A 17,931-nucleotide genomic window follows, 5' to 3' on the forward strand; every position below is an offset into this window, starting at 1 on the left:
TTCGCGCAAGTTGGGGCCCTGTCTCTTATATTGAGCTGTGTGGACAACCTTATGTTCAGTATTGAACTGGATCTCCTTGGTGCCATCATCCTTGGTGCCATCACCTGACAGGAAAAGTGAGTATAGGGTCATGTCATGTCATCTGTTCAAAACAATGATTTTGCTTGCAAATAAGATTTGCTCAAATAAGGAGGGAGAGGCGGGCGGATGGACACAAACTCTCGTCACTTCATCACAACGAAGTAAAACTACGTGAACTTGTGAAATGGGACATTCTTTTTTCATTTTATTTTTGGTACTTTAAGTATATTGTTATGCCAATACTTTTGTACTTTCACTCGAGTAAATTTAGAATTCTGGACTTTTATGTAACAGTATTTCTACATAGCAGTATTGATACTTTTACTAAAGTAAAACATTTGAGTACTTCCATCACTGGTAATTCTTTCCATTATAGTTCATGTTCAAGACCTGTAGCATAGGCAAAATGGGTCTCTCCTGGGCTCCCTCTAGTGGCTGCAATTGGAGCTGCTTATTTTAGAGCTGCTGCTCGTGTCAAGTGCAGTGTTGCCATGTCCGCTTATTATAAGCGACGTTGGGCTTGTTTTTCTGCAAAGTTGCTTGTAAATATTGCGTTTTTTTGGGACATTTTTCTAAAGTGCAGTTGCTTATTTGGGCTTATTTCCTAATGTTTAAACCAGTGTTTCTCAAATGTATTCATGTCAAGAAGTTAACACTATAGTTCATATTGTTGTTAGATGTTTGATAATATATATATATTTTTTTTATATTATAAAAAAATGTCTGACATATCTAAAAATAATAATAATTATGGAATGTGTCAAAAACAAAAAAATCTCCATGAATTCAAGGCTTCATGGAGTGTAATTGATAGAAAACAAGTAGTTTTTGGGTGAACTATTCTTTTAAATGTCTTGTTCAGTGACACTGACACATTGCTGAGCCCTGGGATCGAACTTTGGATATATGTATGGCTTGCCAGGCAGGCTCTCTAGCCATTCAGCTATGGCCACATCATAAGCAGAGATTCTAAGGCAGTTCTACTCTGTAACAGTAAAAGGGTTTCAGGGGAAACCAGCAAAATGAGGAATAATATAATAAAAGACTGTCTTGCTAATAAAGCGTCATATCTCTCTTTTTACAATGTATTTGATATTACCTTTATATTATTTGATAAATTATGCATTTTATCCTCTATATATTGTCCAGCAACCTTTATGATAAAGGTGAAAAAAGATAGTAGCCACGTAGGAGCCAAATTGCTCAGATGCCAAGGATCCTGTACTGAGATTCGATCCAATGACCTTGTGGTCTGAAGTCAAGAGCTCTTCCAACAGAGCTAACCAAGCACACTGACCTTTGTACATTGACATTACATGAACGTGATGGGTCATTCCACCAAATGAATTAAAGGCATTTGGCTCATGCACTTTACAAGTGGGCTTGTTGTCAGCAACAGCCAAGAACACAGGAGTCTATAAGGGTCCATTTGGTTCCATTTGTACACTCTCAGAGTTATGGGGGTCGTGGAAACCAACTGTGCTAGACTAAATGGAACAGAGCCTTCATTAGTATCATTGGTAACACCTGTGAAGGAAGTGATAATATGGCTGCTGTGCATAGAGCCTATTGCTGGTCTGATTAAAATATGGTTTCTTCTTCATTCATCCATTTGTAATTGTAAACAGCCTTATTTTACCCTTTGTAGAAAACTTGTAGACATTTTAAAAATACATTTTATCAAAACATCTAATTTTTCCCCCCTGCTTTATGCAAGTGGCCCATTACCACATTCACCCCCTGGTGTTGTATCTGTTTTGGAGTGACATAGTGCTTAAGTTTGACTCCTTCCATGTAAATGGTAGATGATTGACCATGCAAAAGATAATTTCTTTTGACATATACATTTGCAGACATTCTGCATAATGATGAGTACTTTCTACTTTTGGTACTTTAAGTACAAATTGATACCAATACTTTTGTACTTTTTACTCAAGTACATTTTGAATTCCGGACTTTTGTAACAAGAGTATTTTTCTTTTTAAAAATAGCAGATCTCCAAGCTCACATAGACCTGCTATTTTCAAATATACGATGCATATAGGGTTATAAGCATAGACATGCTCGTGGCCTGCATGTTGCTTGTTTCTTTCGCAAAACCTGGCAACACTGTACCACTTGAAGCAAGCAACGCTCCTCTCCCTTTCCACCAGTCGGAGTGCGTCGTTGGTGGACGTCAAGGACGTAGGTGACGACGTACAGCCAATGAGAGAACGGCCTGCGAACGACCCCGGAAGAAGTAGACAACGTTGTAGAAAAAGTTCCAATAAGAAGGAAAACATTTCTACTAAAACTTCATTAATGACGGCGCAGGTAAGACATTCATAACTGTGTGGTGTATCAGCACTAGCACTGTCTGACAGTGGAAGACAGTACTAATACTAATACTAATAGTAGTAGCCTGAGATAAAGACTCGCTATACTAGATGTATTGTATTGATTTTGACTTTTGTTTTTAAATCTCTACGATAGTCTTAGCTACCCCCCCCCCCAGAATGCCCTGGAATGTAACCAGCAAAGCCCGTACTTCTCCAACCATGTACAAATGCAAAATATAAGTTGCTTATCCGCTTGCCCCAAATGTTAGCTAGGTGTCCGGAGTATTTGTGCAATGTATTAGTCCATATGTTTCAATAAAGAAGTGTTTTAATCCCGTCTGTGGCCGAACGCCATTTAGTATCCCCTCGTTTACTTCTAGTTTACATTGAGTGTAATTCCGGCTTTCACCGGATGCGCCCCGTCACTACCGCCCATTGGGAACTTGGAAAAATATGGACTACATTACTATGGACTACTATGGAATACATTGCACAAACACACTGGACACCTAGTTAACATTTGGGGTAAGCGGGTAAACACCTTATATTTTGCCTTTGTTCATGTTTGGAGAAGTACGGGCTTTGGAGCTGACATTCCAGGGCATTCTTGGAGTGCTCGCTAAGACTCTTGCAGAGATACAAAAAAAAGTCAAACATCGATCAAATACATCTACGAGAGTCTTGATCTTAAACTAATTGTAGTGGAGTAAAAGTGTAATATTTGCCTCTGAGATGTAGTGGAGTAGAAGTAAAAGTATTGTAAATACTCCAGTAAAGTAAAAATACCTCAAAATGGTACTTGAGTAAATGTACTTAGTTACTTTACACCACTGGTGGCACTGGCTAGTAGTTGTATACTACTGTTTTGTAGCTACTATAGTAATAGGATTACTGTAATACTATCAGTAGTAATAATAGTAGTAATATTAACAGTAGTAGGCTACAAGTACTATTACTACAAACTAAGATTTGTAGTAATAGTATTACTAGTAGTAGTAATACTAATAATTGTAATAGTAGGCTAGTTGTTATAGTAAGAGCTGTAGTAATAGTTTTACTAACAGTAGTAGTAGTAGCACAATCAACTGTATTATTGTGAGAGAAGAAAGCTGCATAGAGAAAGCTGCAGAGGTAAGAAAACAAACATAGGATAGAAGAGGTCAAATAAACAAAGCTATAGATAGCTTTGTTTTTTTTAGCAGATGATTTTATCTAGAGAGACTAACAGGTGTGAGATCAGAGTAAATGTCATGAACCCTAGTAAAAAAAACTAAACAACAGAGTAAATATATATAAATAAACTCAAAAATAACTATACCAGGTGAACTCAAACCTAGCACCTGTTTAAACAACAAGCCATCTAAATGACATTGTGGTCAAGCAAAACAAATCTAAATACAAATGTGAATAGTAGCCGCTTGCTAGGGCTGTCACCATTACAAATTTAAGTTGACGATTTATTGTCACTCGAATAATTGCGATTAACGATTTTAATTGTGTGTTTGGCTTTGAACATTGGAACATATGAATACAACTTTTATTTCTGTTTGCCTTTTAGGCTTCATAATAAAACATCTGGGCAGATATGACAAATAATTAAATATACAAAGAAATTATTGACATTTAATATTTTTATACATGGGATAATTTGCAGAAACGAAGCTTGTAGATCTGCTATTTCTGCCTTTTTTAATATTTGAAAACTGCAATTGCACTGCATTTCTAGCTTCCCACCATTTCCCAATTTTTCCCATATCTATGAAATATCCTCTGCCTCTTTTTAGCCATTCTAAGTTCCCCCTGTCATCCATGGTTTATCCTGGCAATTCATTGTTTTCCTCTGTAACAATTGAGATTATTATCATTTATCACAATGACATTATTATCAATGTCTTGTTTTGATTGTAAATAAATGATAATAAATCAAATAAATTATTCAACCATTAAGTTATGAATGGAATCTCTCTCTTCTTCCCTCCACCTCTCTCTCTCTCTCTCTCTCTTTCTCCGTCACTTCTCTCTCTAGGTGTTAGTGTTTTATTTCATCTCTCTTTTCTTCCCTCCATCTCTCTCTCTCTCCGTCTCTTCTCTCTCCAGGTGTTAGTGTTGTATTTCATCTCTCTTCTTCTCTCCATCTCTCTGTCTGTCTCTTCTCTCTCCAGGTGTTAGTGTTGTATTTCATCTCTCTTCTTCTCTCCATCTCTCTTTATGTCTCTTCTCTCTCTAGGTGTTAGTGTTGTATTTCATCTCTCTCTTCTTCTTTCCATATCTCTGTATGTCTCTTCTCTCTCTAGGTGTTAGTGTTGTATTTCATCTCTCTCTTCTTCTCTCCATCTCTCTGTATGTCTCTTCTCTCTCTAGATGTTAGTGTTGTATTTCATCTCTCTCTTCTTCTCTCCATCTCTCTGTATGTCTCTTCTCTCTCTAGGTGTTAGTGTTGTATTTCGCTCGGGGTGCAGAGGCAGCTGGACTCAGGTCAGAAACCTTGACTCTGCCGGCACAGCTCACCAGTAGCCTCCTGTGGCAAGAGCTGGTACTGCGACACCCACGGTATAGATACATATAATTCATATTATTAATATATATTGTATTATTATTGTTGTTATTGATGTGATTATTGGCATCAAACTGCAAAACATGTGTTGCTCTTCTCTCCCTCTCCAACTCTCTCATATTCAATTCAAGATAGTTTATTGGCATGAATGTACCAAAAACAATATTGTATGAAATGATGAATGAATCATTTCAAATCATCAATCAAAATATGATGAATAAAACAACAAAAATATGGGCAAACAACAAACTTGAACAGACTCACATTTTGTGTGAATCAATCAGTTGTTGCTGTTGTTGTAGTCCTGCATAGCAAGACCAAAGCCTTCTATTGCCTCTCCATTGGATATTCCACGATTTGTCAAAGGTACAGTAAAATGTTGGCTGTTTTTGCTGGCAACAGTGGCACACTATTACACTATTGATCTGGCAGTCAAATAGTTAAAGGTAGGGTAAGTGATATTTTTTGGCTAAAACAAAAAGTATTTTGTTAAAAGGTTAAAGCACTATATTCTGATAGTAATCATTGCTATAGAGTGTTTGTTCAGTAGCAGATGTCTCCATGTCTCTCCAGCTCTTTAATAAACAGAAAATACATTTTCCGGTAGGTGTCAAAATCTCAGCCAATCAGGAGAAAGTACCCATTTTTAAGCTTCATTGTTATAGTGTTCCAGTTCCAATTTTGCCTGCTCATTTCTTAGTGTCATCACTTCCAATTTCACTTGTTTAATCTATATCCTGACTGAGTTCTCTATCTTGATTGGATAAAATTGGAAATGAAACTGAAACAAAAATGTATTTTCTGTTTTATAAAGAGCTGGAGAGACAAGGAGACTGCTTTTACTGAACAAACACTCTATAGCAATGAGTACTATCAGTACTATAATAACACTTATTTTAACCAAAGAAAATCACTTACCCTACCTTTAATGTTGCTAAAATAAAAGATACGACCATTACTGCGTCAAAAGTAATCAACAAACTATACCATTAAAAAAATGGTCAAACATTGTCCAAATAGTACAGAATTACCTAAGATTTCTTTTTTGAAAATAGCAGATCTACAAGCTAGATCGGCTATTTATCTGTGGGACCGAGTCAAACTAAATGTAATGCCTGGACTACAATTCCAAGTGCTTGACAGGGTGGGGGGTCCCCAGTTCAAATATGATTATTTTGGGGGATTGCGTTCTGAAAAGGTTGAGAACCACTGACCTAGGTCTCCTCACCCTTCTCTCTCTCTCTCTAATTTGTCTCTCTTTCTCTCTGTTCTTCTAGACTGGACGTTCTGAGTGACCAGGTGGTTCTGGCAGTGGGCCAGCAGTACGTGGAGCTGGGCGACCAGACGGTAACGCTGTCGGAGGGCGAGGAGGTCGCAGTCATCACTCCCGTCAGTGGGGGCTAGAGGGTTAACCGAAGGTGGGAATTTGTTTTCAAATTTAACTCATTAAGATGGGTAAAGCATCTTTGTGTCATTTTTTTTTTTTTTTGGCTATTCAAAAATAGCAGATATACGAGCTTGTAGATCTGCTATTTGTTTTTGTTTTAATCGTGAACATTTTTGCCAATTTTTGACTATATATGTTTTTTAAAGCAAACATTTTTAACCCCCGCCCCTTGCGTTTCAACTACACGCCAAAAGGCCGTTCGCGTCCTTGACATGAAAAGGTTTGAGAACCACTGATTTACATGAGGGCTAAATACAAGGATTCACCATAATTCAGCACACTGGGTTTCACCAGGACATCATATTGCTGATGAACTCGGCCAAAGAGGTGGAGGAGGAGGAGGAGAAGAAGAGGAACGCCAAACGAAGGGATGAGAATGGAGGTGCAGAAGGAGCGATGGAGGATGGGAAGGGCAGTGATTGGCTGAAACTGACGTGCGAGCCGCTATCGGTGGACGACGCCACACGCCTCGTTGGCGATGAAGGCTGTGGAGCCATCGCTATGTTTATAGGTACTACACAAAGTGTGTGTGTGTGTGTGTGTGTGTGTGTGTGTGTGTGTTATTTGGAGGAGAGTGCTTTTTGTATCCATAACTCTCCCGGTGTCATTAATATGGCAGACGGAACTGTAGTAATATGCAGTGGTGTAAAGTAACTAAGTAAATCTACTCAAGTACTGTACTATTTTTATGTTTAATGTATATCATTAGAGGCAACTGAACAACATACAATTTGGGCCTTTGTAATATATTTTTTTAAATTTGGACTCGTGTGTGTGTGTGTGTGTGTGTGTGTGTGTGTGTGTGTGTGTGTGTGTGTGTGTGTGTGTGTGTGTGTGTGTGTGTGTGTGTGTGTGTGTGTGTGTGTGTGTGTGTGTGTGTGTGTGTGTGTGTGTGTGTGTGTGTGTGTGTGTGTGTGTGTGTGTGTGTGTGTGTGTGTGTGCGCGCGTGTGTGTGCGTCCAGGCACAACACGGGACACGTTCGAGGGGAGGCGTGTGATTCGCCTGGAGTACGAGGCGTACGAGGCCATGGCCCAATCGGAGCTTAGGAAGGTCTGCCGTGGTGCCAGAGACGCGTGGCCAGGTGTGAGACACATCTGCATCCATCACAGACTGGGGTATTGTGTGTGTGTGTGTGTGTGTGTGTGTGTGTGTGTGTGTGTGAAATAAACACACATATGTGAAGTAAAATAAATAACTTTGTTTTTATAAAACATTTTTTATTGGATTACTGCGAAAAGTAATAAATAATACATGCTTATATTTTCCATTCATAATGCACTGCTTTTCAGTTCATCATTCAAGTTTGAGCTGATAAAGAAAACTGTGATTATTTGGGATTAACTAATCAAAATCATGGCACTGGCGAATTATTTGAATTGTTTGACAGCACTAATGACTAAAAAATGTTTTGTGTGTGTGTGTCCAGCATCGTGCCAGTGGGCGAGGCCAGCGTTGTCATAGCGATATCGTCACCCCATCGTCAGGACTCCCTTCAGGCCGTCCAGTACTGCATCAACACACTGAAAACCACTGTCCCCATCTGGAAAAAGGTACTACTAGTGCAATTGTAATGTACTACAGTAGTAGTACAATGATAGTGGTGCAACACTTAATATAAGCCAGGGGTCTTCAACGTTTTCAGGCCAAGGACCCCCTAGCTGAGAGAGAGATGAAGCAGGGACCCCCTACTCTATATTGTATAAAATTGTGTTTCAGATTACACTTTTTATGTTTACTTGGTCTGCTTTTTTAGTAGCTGTGAGGACCCCCTGTTGAAGACCCCTGATATAAGCGATTGGAACTATTATACAAAATAATCAGTTTATAATAATAATCTAATAATCGATCATCTAAATTATATATATATATATATATTTTTTAAATGTCCGATCTACAAGCTCACAACGCGTTGCGATGTTACTCATTGTGAGCTTGTAGATCGGCTATTTTCACTACTTCAATGTGAAACTATTGACAAAGTGAAAAATAATTATCAATTTGAATTTGATTATTCTATTAATCGAAAAAGTTATTGATGGACTCATTTACTAAGAAGATAATTGCTAGTAATATAGTAGTACAGCAGTAGTTGTAGTATTAATGTACAGTAAATAGTATAGTAATATCATGTTTTTTTACACTGAATTTAGCTGAAGTGTGTGTGTGCGTGTGTGTGTTACAGGAGGTATATGAGGACGATGGTTCGAGCTGGAAGGAGAATCAGGAATGTCCATGGGGTCGCTCTAAACGAACCTGAATCCAATCTGGATCCATTATTATTATTATGATTAAAACAATGCTTATAATAACAATATATCTTATCGTTACAATTTTATCATCTTAATAATTTATTATACTATTATCTCTATTGCTATTAATATTATACTCTAAACAGTAATGTCGCACTGCGACGCATTGTGAGCTTGTAGATCGGCTATTTTCAGCATGCAACCAGCGTGTAAAATCAGCCATTAAGACGCCATCAAGGCACCGCCAAAATACCTTTTAGTCAACTAATAATCTTATGATATTTAGTCGACTAAAGCTAGACAAAAACTAAAACATTTCAGATGACTAAAATATGTCTAAAGCTAAATTTAAAGGTAGGGTAAGTGATATTTTTTGGTTAAAACAAAAAATATTTTGTTAAAAGGTTAAAATACTATATTCTGATAGTAATCATTGCTATATAGTGTTTTTTCAGTAGCAGATGTCTCCCTGTCTCTCCAGCTCTTTAATAAACAGAAAATATTTTTTTCGGTAGGTGTCAAAATCTCAGCCAATCAGGAGAAAGTACCCATTTTTAAGCTTAATTTGTATAGACCCCTTAACAGACGACGTCACACTGATAAGAACCAGTATGCGTGCAACCAGTATGCGCTAAATGAAACCCATTCTATCAGGTCTCGCCAGGACGTGCCACACTAGCAAACACACAAGAGGGGGTTGGGGTGTGCTGAAACTAGCGCACCCCGAAACAACAGGTTGGAAATTGATTGCGTGAAACAATCACCTGCGCATCCAGTCTCAATGTTAGTAAACAATTAATTGGTCTATAGTGTTCCAGTTCCAATTTTGTCTGCTCATTTCTTAGTGTCATCACTTCCATCTACAAGCTCACAACGCGTCGCGACGCGGTTGTAGGGATCGCGGGCTGGCTAAGTGAAACCCATACTGTACCAGTATTTAGTGTATTTAGCTCATGTGTGTTTTTGTGTGAATGCGTGTGTGATAAATAAATTGACCTGAAAGTCAGTTAACGGTGTGGCCTGGGTTAAGTGTGTCGCCTGCAGTCGAGTGGTTACACTGTAATCTACACGACGACTACCCTTACAGAGGGAATTATTGGTGAATTGCTGAGTAGTTTATTCATATCTGTACAGTAATTTAACACTGGCCAGCCCGTTCAACGAGGGAAGCACGGCAGAACGGTGTTATCTTAGACCAAAACACGACGCCATTAGCCTCACAACAAAAGACGGTGGTTGGGCCGGGTCGATCGAGGACGACGCCACTAACCTCGCATCACCAGTCTTTCCACCTCGGAGGAAACGACGCCACCAGCCCCGCATCGTGAAGCAAGGCAACGTCGTGTTTACTCGACGCCAAACCAACCCGCTGCAGGACGTGAGGGAGGTCGGCGTCGAAAGAACGGAGAAGCGACGCCACGGGAGGTGCGCCGCTGCCGTTAACAAGCTAACGTCGCAGCCCCATCCGAGCGGAGGACGTGCTCGGTTGGTCGACGGCGCTCGGGAGGAACCAAGCATTCATCAACAATAAATGTGTGCTATTGTGTGATTTTGCATGAGACTGGTTATCAGCGTTGGACACTATAGATGAGCCACGCTGTTGAATTTGACATTGCTATCAGCTAAAAAGACTATGGATAGACTTTGTTGACAAGCTAAACTATTTGCTACGAAGCTAATCCTGGCACATTCCTGAGCACAGACTCAGACATTGGTTGGATGGATGCATGGCGCATATAGGCTATCGCATTGTAGATTAGTAGGCGATAATTCCAATATTCACTATACACTCTTCATGTTTAAGCCTAACTGAATTATATATTTATGGACTTGTATATAAATTGTACATATTTTTGGAAGACTTGTGCATTTAATTTGTCGGCAATACTTTGCCACGCTTTCTCCCTGGATCCATTTATTGCGGCCATGTTTCCCTTGCTTAATATACATTTTACTTCCTCGTATGATTCCGGGGAGACATCAAATTTCTCTTTTGGGTCTTGAGTCGAACCAATTGCTCCCGCGGAGACATTAAATTTCTCTTTTGGGCCTTGAGTCTTGGGACTCCAGGGCCAAAAGAGAAATTTGATGTCTCCGCGGGAGTAATTGGTTCGACTCAAGACTCTTTTGACTCAAATCCTGGAAATGACAAATCAGCATGTGTCTGTCTCACTGGGGTCTAGTGCTGTAATAGGGATAGACTCCTGTGTTCTTGGCTGTTACTGACAATAAGTCCACTTGTAAAGTGCATGAGCCAGATGCGTTTAATTAATTTGGTGGAATGACCCATCACGTTCATGTAATGTCAATGTACAAAGGTCAGTGTGCTTAAATAGCTCTGTTGGAAGAGTACTTGACTTCAGACCACAAGGTCATGGGATCGAATCCTAGCACAGGCTATTGAGCCCAGTATTAACAGAGTGTGATTCAAATGCCAAATATTAATATCTTTGTTTATTGTAGCTACTCCACTTATTCGTTAACTATAATCTACAATGCTATTAAATGCGCCATGCATGCAATGTTGAGATTACATGGAATCCATCTATTTATATATCTGCAGTACCGTCCACGGGGGTCGCCGTTACCCGCGCCGGTAAGGGGTGTGTTTTTGGGACGAGCGTTCCGTATCGGTAGATAAGCAGAACTGAGAATCATGCTAACAGCTAGCCTGATTAACGGACGGTGCGTTCGAAAATACAGCACTGAGCGGCAGTGAGCGCACTGGCCAATACAAACTAATGGGCGAGTGTGCTCCGGTGTGTAATTTCCGAACGCACCCTTGACTGAAGCTGCTGGGGCTATCATACAAAGATGGGTCATTTAACGAGATACGCAATCTCGTGACGTAGGTGGACTCCAACTTGCTTCCGGTCTCCTAAAAAGGCGTGTCCACTACGTCACGCAGAAACGGGAGGTAAACTGGAGAGGGCGTATCTCTTTAAATTAACCATCTTTGTATGTAGCCTCAGCAGCTTCAGTCGGGTGGTCAACGTTAATAATGCTAGCTGTTAGCCTGATTCTCAATTTGCTTAATCTATCGTTACGGAACGCTCGTCCCAAAAACACACCCCTTACCGCCGCGGACGGTCTGCAGTACCGTGGACGGTACTGCAGACCGTCCGCGGTACACACACACACACACACACACACACACACACACACACACACACACACACACACACACACACACACACACACACACACACACACATAGCGCGTGTGTGTGTGTGTGTGTGTGTGTGTGTGTGTGTGTGTGTGTGTGTGTGTGTGTGTGTGTGTGTGTGTGTGTGTGTGTGTGTGTGTGTGTGTGTGTGTGTGTGTGTGTGTGTGTGTGTGTGTCAATTTCTAATAAAACCCAAATACCATTTCTTAGCGTCGGCCTCAGTGGCGGCGCACCTCGTTTATCATTAGACTTCCAGTCGTTTACTTTTGGGAGTTTGGGTTCGTCTCCCGCTTGAGACATTACTTTTTCAAACAACCACGGACTACTTTTTTTCGCCGATAAACTATATATAGTCAGGGGATATTAGCAGAATATTTTCCAACCTTGGAATAAATTCCTTACAAAAAAAAATCTTCACCAATGTGTTTGCAAAGGTGTCTAGTAACACATCACAACTTTATTGAAATTCAGTATCCCTAGGAGAATTTTTGACAGCTCCTTAAAGTTGGAGTACCCACCATAACCTTGGTTAAAAAAAAATCCCCCAAAAAAATCCAAATTTAATTCTGTTTTAAGTAGCATGTGAGGGGTCAAACTAGGGTGTTTTTATGATTCTGAATCCATTGCAATCATTTGTTTTGCACCAAAACCACTCCTTGGGCTAAAAACGGCCATAGCCATGTATACTTTTTGTGTAAAAAGCCCATTGAGATTGGGCCGTTTTTAGCCCAAGGAGTGGTTTTGGTGCAAAACAAATGATTGCAATGGATTCAGAATCATAAAACACCCTAGTTTGACACCTCACATGCTACTTAAAACAGAATTAAATTTGGATTTTTTTTGGGGGGATGTTTTTTTAACCAAGGTTATGGTGGGTACTCCAACTTTAAGGAGCTGTCAAAAATTCTCCTAGGGATACTGAATTTCAATAAAGTTGTGATGTGTTACTAGACACCTTTGCAAACACATTGGTGAAGATCTTTTTTGGTAAGGAATTTATTCCAAGACTTTTTTAATATCCCCTGACTAATAATTAAGAACACTTCATTCATTATAACCTATCTGTTGATATAATCATACCCTGACTGTCCTCAAAGCAGTCAATGTAAATTGAAATACTCCAGCACTGACCTATAAGAGAATTGGGATTTGAACCAGCCTGATCGCCAGAGAATTAGTATACATTGCACGGATTTGTGCACGTCATTCCGTGCATAGTCGCCTAGAAACCCCCAAATTCCGTGCATATGTACGGGGAGTCCCACGGTGGGCGTAACCAGTCGCAACCCGGAAAAACCAGGAAGTAGAGCAGTCCCCACAACAAAATTTACGATTCTGTGCCTATCGGTACGTAACTCAAACGCCACTGAGTAGGCTCAAGGGAATGTCGCAATGTTCAGGACGGCAACTCGCTCGCTTTAGCTCGCTCGGTGGTCCTTCACACGGCGACAATTCCCTTGAGACTGCGCGGCTCCGAAATGGTTTAGTCACAATGGGGGAGATGCGAGGCGGCTATGCACGGAATTTGTGGTTTTCCAGTAGTCTATGCACGGATTTTGAGAAACGTTGAAAAACGTTCAATGAGAACGTTTCCTCTGGCGATCGGGTTGATTTGAACATAGAATCTCTGCACTGAGAGTTTGACGCTTAGACCACCACACCACCCGGCCACATGTTATAATTGTGTCTTAGATTAGTAAACCACTGTACCGTTCATTTGTATGTTAGCCCAATTTTAAGCAGCTTTAATGTCTATGCAATACATGTGTTTATCATTGCATTTCATAGTTACAAAAACAAACAGTCAAGTTCATATGATATAGTGAGTCACAAACATGTCAATATGTTTATCAGCCATCTTTAAACAATGTTTGTGTACCTTAAGTCCCAAGACTCAAGGCCCAAAAGAGAAATTTGATGTCTACTTGGATCTAATGCGTTCGACTCAAGACTCTTTTGGGTTTTGAGTCTTTGGACTCAAGGCCCAAAAAACAGCACATTCAGCAAAAAAACGGGGAAAAAAACAAGACTCTCCCCACCATTTTTACATAAACCACTTGAACCCTAGAATTCCTTTTCTGAGGGGAACATTTGCCGCGAGGCATTTGCGCGAGGCTTTCAACGCCTCGCGCTGCGAGGCGTTGAAAGCTTGTAGATCGGCTATTTTTGGCAAAGAGGCTAGGTGTAGAGGGAAAAAAGAGCAGACTAAGTAAAAATAAATGTTTTTATCTGAAACACAATTGTATACAATATAGAGGGGGTCCCTGCTTCATCTCTCTCTCAGCTAGGGGGTCCCTGGCCTGAAAACGTTGAAGACCCCTGAACTATAGTGTTAACAGAGTGACAATGACATATCACATGAGTCATTGTGAAACAATTGATTCATGGTCACACTCTATTTCAGTAATATAATTAAATTGATTATATCTTATTGTATTTATTTCATTTTATTTAAATGCAGGGTCATCAAAATGTATGGTATAGGATAACAGTAATCAACAGAATCTAGGAACTGGGCGTTTCCATTGATCGATGAGTCTTTTCAGATTGGGATTTGGAGATGCAATCCTAGATCCACAAAAACAACTGCTCATCTGGAATAGTTGATCATACCTGGATCCAGATGATCCCATCTGATAACATTTTAAAAACCTGCTTAATGTAAGATCAGTCTGATCATGGATGGATTGGAAATGAAATCTGCACTTCTGATCCAAATTAAACATTGGGCATAAAGATACAGGTCTATAAAACTTCTTAAATACGACAATTATGCAAGACAAAAGAAAAATGTGGACAAATGTTTTTGTTTATTTCAGTTTAAAAAGGTGAAATGATCTCCAAATTAAATATTTTAATCTCAAGGTGAAAGAATACATACGTCGCAAAATAGCCATTATTCTCTCTGAGCGGTAATGACCAGACATAGTGATAGTAACTTATTGTAAAACTACTGCATGAGCCTCATAAACAGTGTAATACAGCCAAATGGAAGGAATGTTCGTCTTCACTTTTGTAGTCTAATCCATTCCAAAAGTGGACACCATTTATTTGAGATGATAAAAATGACTTTCTGCCTTGAGTTGGACTAAAACCCATGACTTAAAAAGCATATGGCACATGGCCTAACCCACGCAGCCACCAGGATGTTCCTTTCATATTACTCTGTCCACCAGAGGGGGCTGAAGGCGTGACATCTTCTAGGTTCTACTTTACTGCAATAAGACTGTGAAGAGTGATGAACCCAGCAGTATCAGTGCATCCATGACTTGCAGTTTGTTTGATAAGCTTGTCTTGATTGTAAGGGACACTAAGTGACAGCTTTGACATGAAGGATTAACAGGGTGTAACATAAGGGACAACAAAATTGACATGACAAAGAGAACAGAATAATCAAGAACCTACTACAGCATTAAGCAATTATAAAGAGTCAATGAGATACAGAAAGGATGTGGTTATTGTTGAGTTACTTCACTGTGATTATTTCAGTTAATGAATGACTAATGTTTATCATGTCAACTTTTAATGCTAACCCAATATGGGCAACTTCATAAGAAAGGTTTTATGCACATTGCATATTCACACGCACGCACACATACAAACACACAGAAAACTGCAATCAGGCAACCTTGTAATTGTGTCCTGTACAAAACAGCTAGCCAGGACTTTGAAATATAAGGACAAATACTATTTAAATCAGAATGAAAAGGTAAGGAGAATTAAGTCCTTGCGGTAAAAAAAGAAAATCAACATCTGCTGGATGTATTTTAAAGACCAACTAGATTGGTAGAATAGGACAAAACAAACAGTGGATAGTTACCTGCCAAAGAAGCACAAAGGTTTTTTTCTTCTTTTTTTCATGAAATTATCTTGACCCACTACCAATGGAAAAATACCTTTATATTCAACTATAAAGTCCCCTCTACAGTATATCATTATTATTCAATGGCACATTTCGTCGAAGTACATAAAGTAACAGTGACCAAGAACAGTGACTCTAAAAACAGCCCACAGCTTCCCAAAGCCCAGCAGTACACACTGGGACACGATTTAGTTATTGCATCATATTCATCTGAAAAGTTCATGATTGCTGCCTCAACACGCACAGCATAAAGGAAAATATACAAGAAATATATATTACTTTACCATTCCATACCATATAGTTTCATGTCATAAAATACCACCTTTGTCACCAACTTATTACACGGCTTTGTTGAACACTTGATTCTGATTGATCAGTCAAGGCATTCCGCAGGCTTGTTTTTGCTCAACAGCAAAACGCTGTTTTGATCTGCTTCCATTGACATGGCTAAGGAAGCGGTAGCTTAGTAAGCTAATAAATTCATTTCAAAATCAATATTTTATATCAAAGTATTGATCTTGTTTTAAACCGTGTAATAAGCCAGATAACATATTACCTATTGCATAACAAAACGTTTTATGGTGGCAACGTACAGCGCTGGCTCGCCATTGTAGCAGTTCCCTCGTTTTTTTTTTCTTCCAAACAGTTCCTCGCAAGGATGAACTAACATCAACGAGTGGGACTGCTACGATGGCTTGTTAACGCCATGCATCGTTACTGCAGTTCCTCTATGACATATAGTATTCTTAATCTCCTAAGCTGCTTTGTTTTTGTTTGTTTTTTACTTGTGCTACAGAAACAAGGTCTTTGTGACGTTTCATCTATTATTACTCTACCTCATCTCAATGCAGCCATATTAATTATTGCTCTCCACTCTATGTTATATTACAGTTATTACAGTGTTAAGGCTTAGACAGTGTCACAGGACTGCACTGTCAACGGGGGGGTCTCAACACGCGTATATCGGTCACAGGGCACATATCCTGTAAATTGTAAATTATAGGATGTTCTGACAAAGGTGCATTGTGGAATCGCATTATCCTGACATGGCCAAACAACTAAGACTACAGTTGAACAGAGTCAAGTATTTTTCTTATACTTATATTCGTTTTGGAGTGCTGTGTTTCTCTTGGAGTGCTTGCAGATAGATGTATGAGAAAGTGGGCCCCCCACTTCCTGCCGGCAGAGAATTTGCGTCATCATATTGCCCAAAGAAAAAGCCATCGGGCGTACCACAAACTACCAGCTCAGTGCACCAGAGATAGGGGGTGGGGGAGTGCAGAAATTATGGGCATTTTATATGGTCTTCAGTTCAACAGTGAAATCATTGCAATAGAAAAAAAAAAAAGACAGCAACTGCAGTGTCTCCAGCACTGCTTGCGTTTCATCTAAAATTCAACCGTGTGCCCAAAAACCCTTTTTATGTAAAGAAACCAACTGCTCAACAAACAAATGAAGGTGATGGTCAACAGGTCTCTACAACCTCTGTTCCAAAACATCTTCAAGGGTGGCCGGATACGTTTTGTTTTACTTATGAAAGGAGTTTAAGGGCAGTGTGAGGTGACTGTCACTTGGATGCGATGAACTCATAATAATGCATGGAATTCTTGGATTTTTTCCTGGATTTAAAAAAAGAAGATAAAAAAGTACCGCTAGTTGCTGTGTACAAGTTAATACAGTGAATTATCTGTGAACATTTCTCGTTATCAGTCCCAGGAATGGGAATTTTACCCTGAAATCTTCCTTTCCTCGTCCTGCATTCTGTGTGCAGGCCAGTGAGACACTGACCGCTAGGCGTCAGTGTTGCCGTTCTCCTCTGGCTGGAGCTGCTCCTTCTCTGTGCAGTCCTCCTGCGGGGGCCTCACCCTCTTGAAGAAACCCATCTAGAGAAGAAGCGAAGGAGGAGAGGAGTGTACACGGGTGTTAATTTATCCATTTAGAACTCTCAGAGTTAAATGAACACTGTGGACTTTACTGTGTAGGTCTGTTCCTTACCTTGTACATGATGAAGATGAGCAGGGCCAGTAGCAGGAGTCCTGCCAGTACTGCCAGTGCCACCACCCAGCCTGGTACTGGTGCAGGGATATCAGTCACCCACAGCACCGACACACTCACCTACAACAAAAACAAACAACCAGGGTTTTAAAATATGTTTCCACCAGTCAAATTCTCCATCAGATTAACCACTTAAAACCCCTATATAAGTAGTTGACTGGAGTATCCCTCCTGTTTTAGCTCTACACTAAATATCTC

The 17,931-nt window shown here is 39.8% G+C and overlaps 2 protein-coding genes across 5 annotated transcripts in view; one reads left to right on the plus strand and one right to left on the minus strand.

The window, feature by feature from the left end:
- Positions 1-2,306: 2,306 nt before the first annotated feature.
- LOC311064701 (molybdopterin synthase catalytic subunit) lies at positions 2,307-9,635 on the plus strand. 3 transcript variants are annotated; one of them, XM_084084614.1, is made up of 7 exons: positions 2,307-2,394; positions 4,828-4,949; positions 6,231-6,371; positions 6,677-6,911; positions 7,363-7,516; positions 7,828-7,951; positions 8,584-9,635. In XM_084084614.1, the coding sequence occupies exons 4-7, from the start codon at positions 6,710-6,712 to the stop codon at positions 8,656-8,658; spliced, it is 555 nt and encodes a 184-aa protein (XP_083940740.1). In that variant the 5' UTR covers positions 2,307-2,394; positions 4,828-4,949; positions 6,231-6,371; positions 6,677-6,709; the 3' UTR covers positions 8,659-9,635. The 3 variants fall into 3 exon arrangements, with proteins under 3 accessions (XP_083940740.1, XP_083940741.1, XP_083940742.1); XM_084084615.1 differs by having other exon boundaries at positions 6,695-6,911; XM_084084616.1 differs by having other exon boundaries at positions 2,333-2,394; positions 4,694-4,949.
- A 4,972-nt stretch (positions 9,636-14,607) lies between these two features.
- itgav (integrin, alpha V) overlaps positions 14,608-17,931 on the minus strand; it is a 45,765-nt gene continuing 42,441 nt past the window's right edge. For both annotated transcript variants that reach the window (XM_084084866.1, XM_084084865.1), the window contains 2 exons: positions 17,674-17,793; positions 14,608-17,561 (listed from right to left, as the gene is read on the minus strand). In XM_084084866.1, the coding sequence (XP_083940992.1) occupies positions 17,469-17,561; positions 17,674-17,793 (213 nt within the window). In that variant the 3' untranslated portion in view covers positions 14,608-17,468. The remainder of the gene's footprint in view (positions 17,562-17,673; positions 17,794-17,931) is intronic.

Source organism: Gymnoscopelus microlampas (assembly GCF_963454915.1).
Source record: "Gymnoscopelus microlampas genome assembly, chromosome: 17".
In the NCBI taxonomy this organism is placed as follows: Eukaryota; Metazoa; Chordata; class Actinopteri; order Myctophiformes; family Myctophidae; genus Gymnoscopelus; species Gymnoscopelus microlampas.

What these genes read in the sequence shown, in the direction of transcription:
- LOC311064701 (XM_084084614.1), top strand. Translation starts at nt 6,710, where the DNA reads ATGAACTCGGCCAAAGAGGTGGAGGAGGAGGAGGAGAAGAAGAGGAAC. An exon ending in TGCATCCATCACAGACTGGG is followed by an intron (nt 7,517 to 7,827) that starts GTATTGTGTGTG and finishes GTGTGTGTCCAG; the next exon opens with CATCGTGCCAGTGGGCGAGG. An exon ending in CTGTCCCCATCTGGAAAAAG is followed by an intron (nt 7,952 to 8,583) that starts GTACTACTAGTG and finishes TGTGTGTTACAG; the next exon opens with GAGGTATATGAGGACGATGG.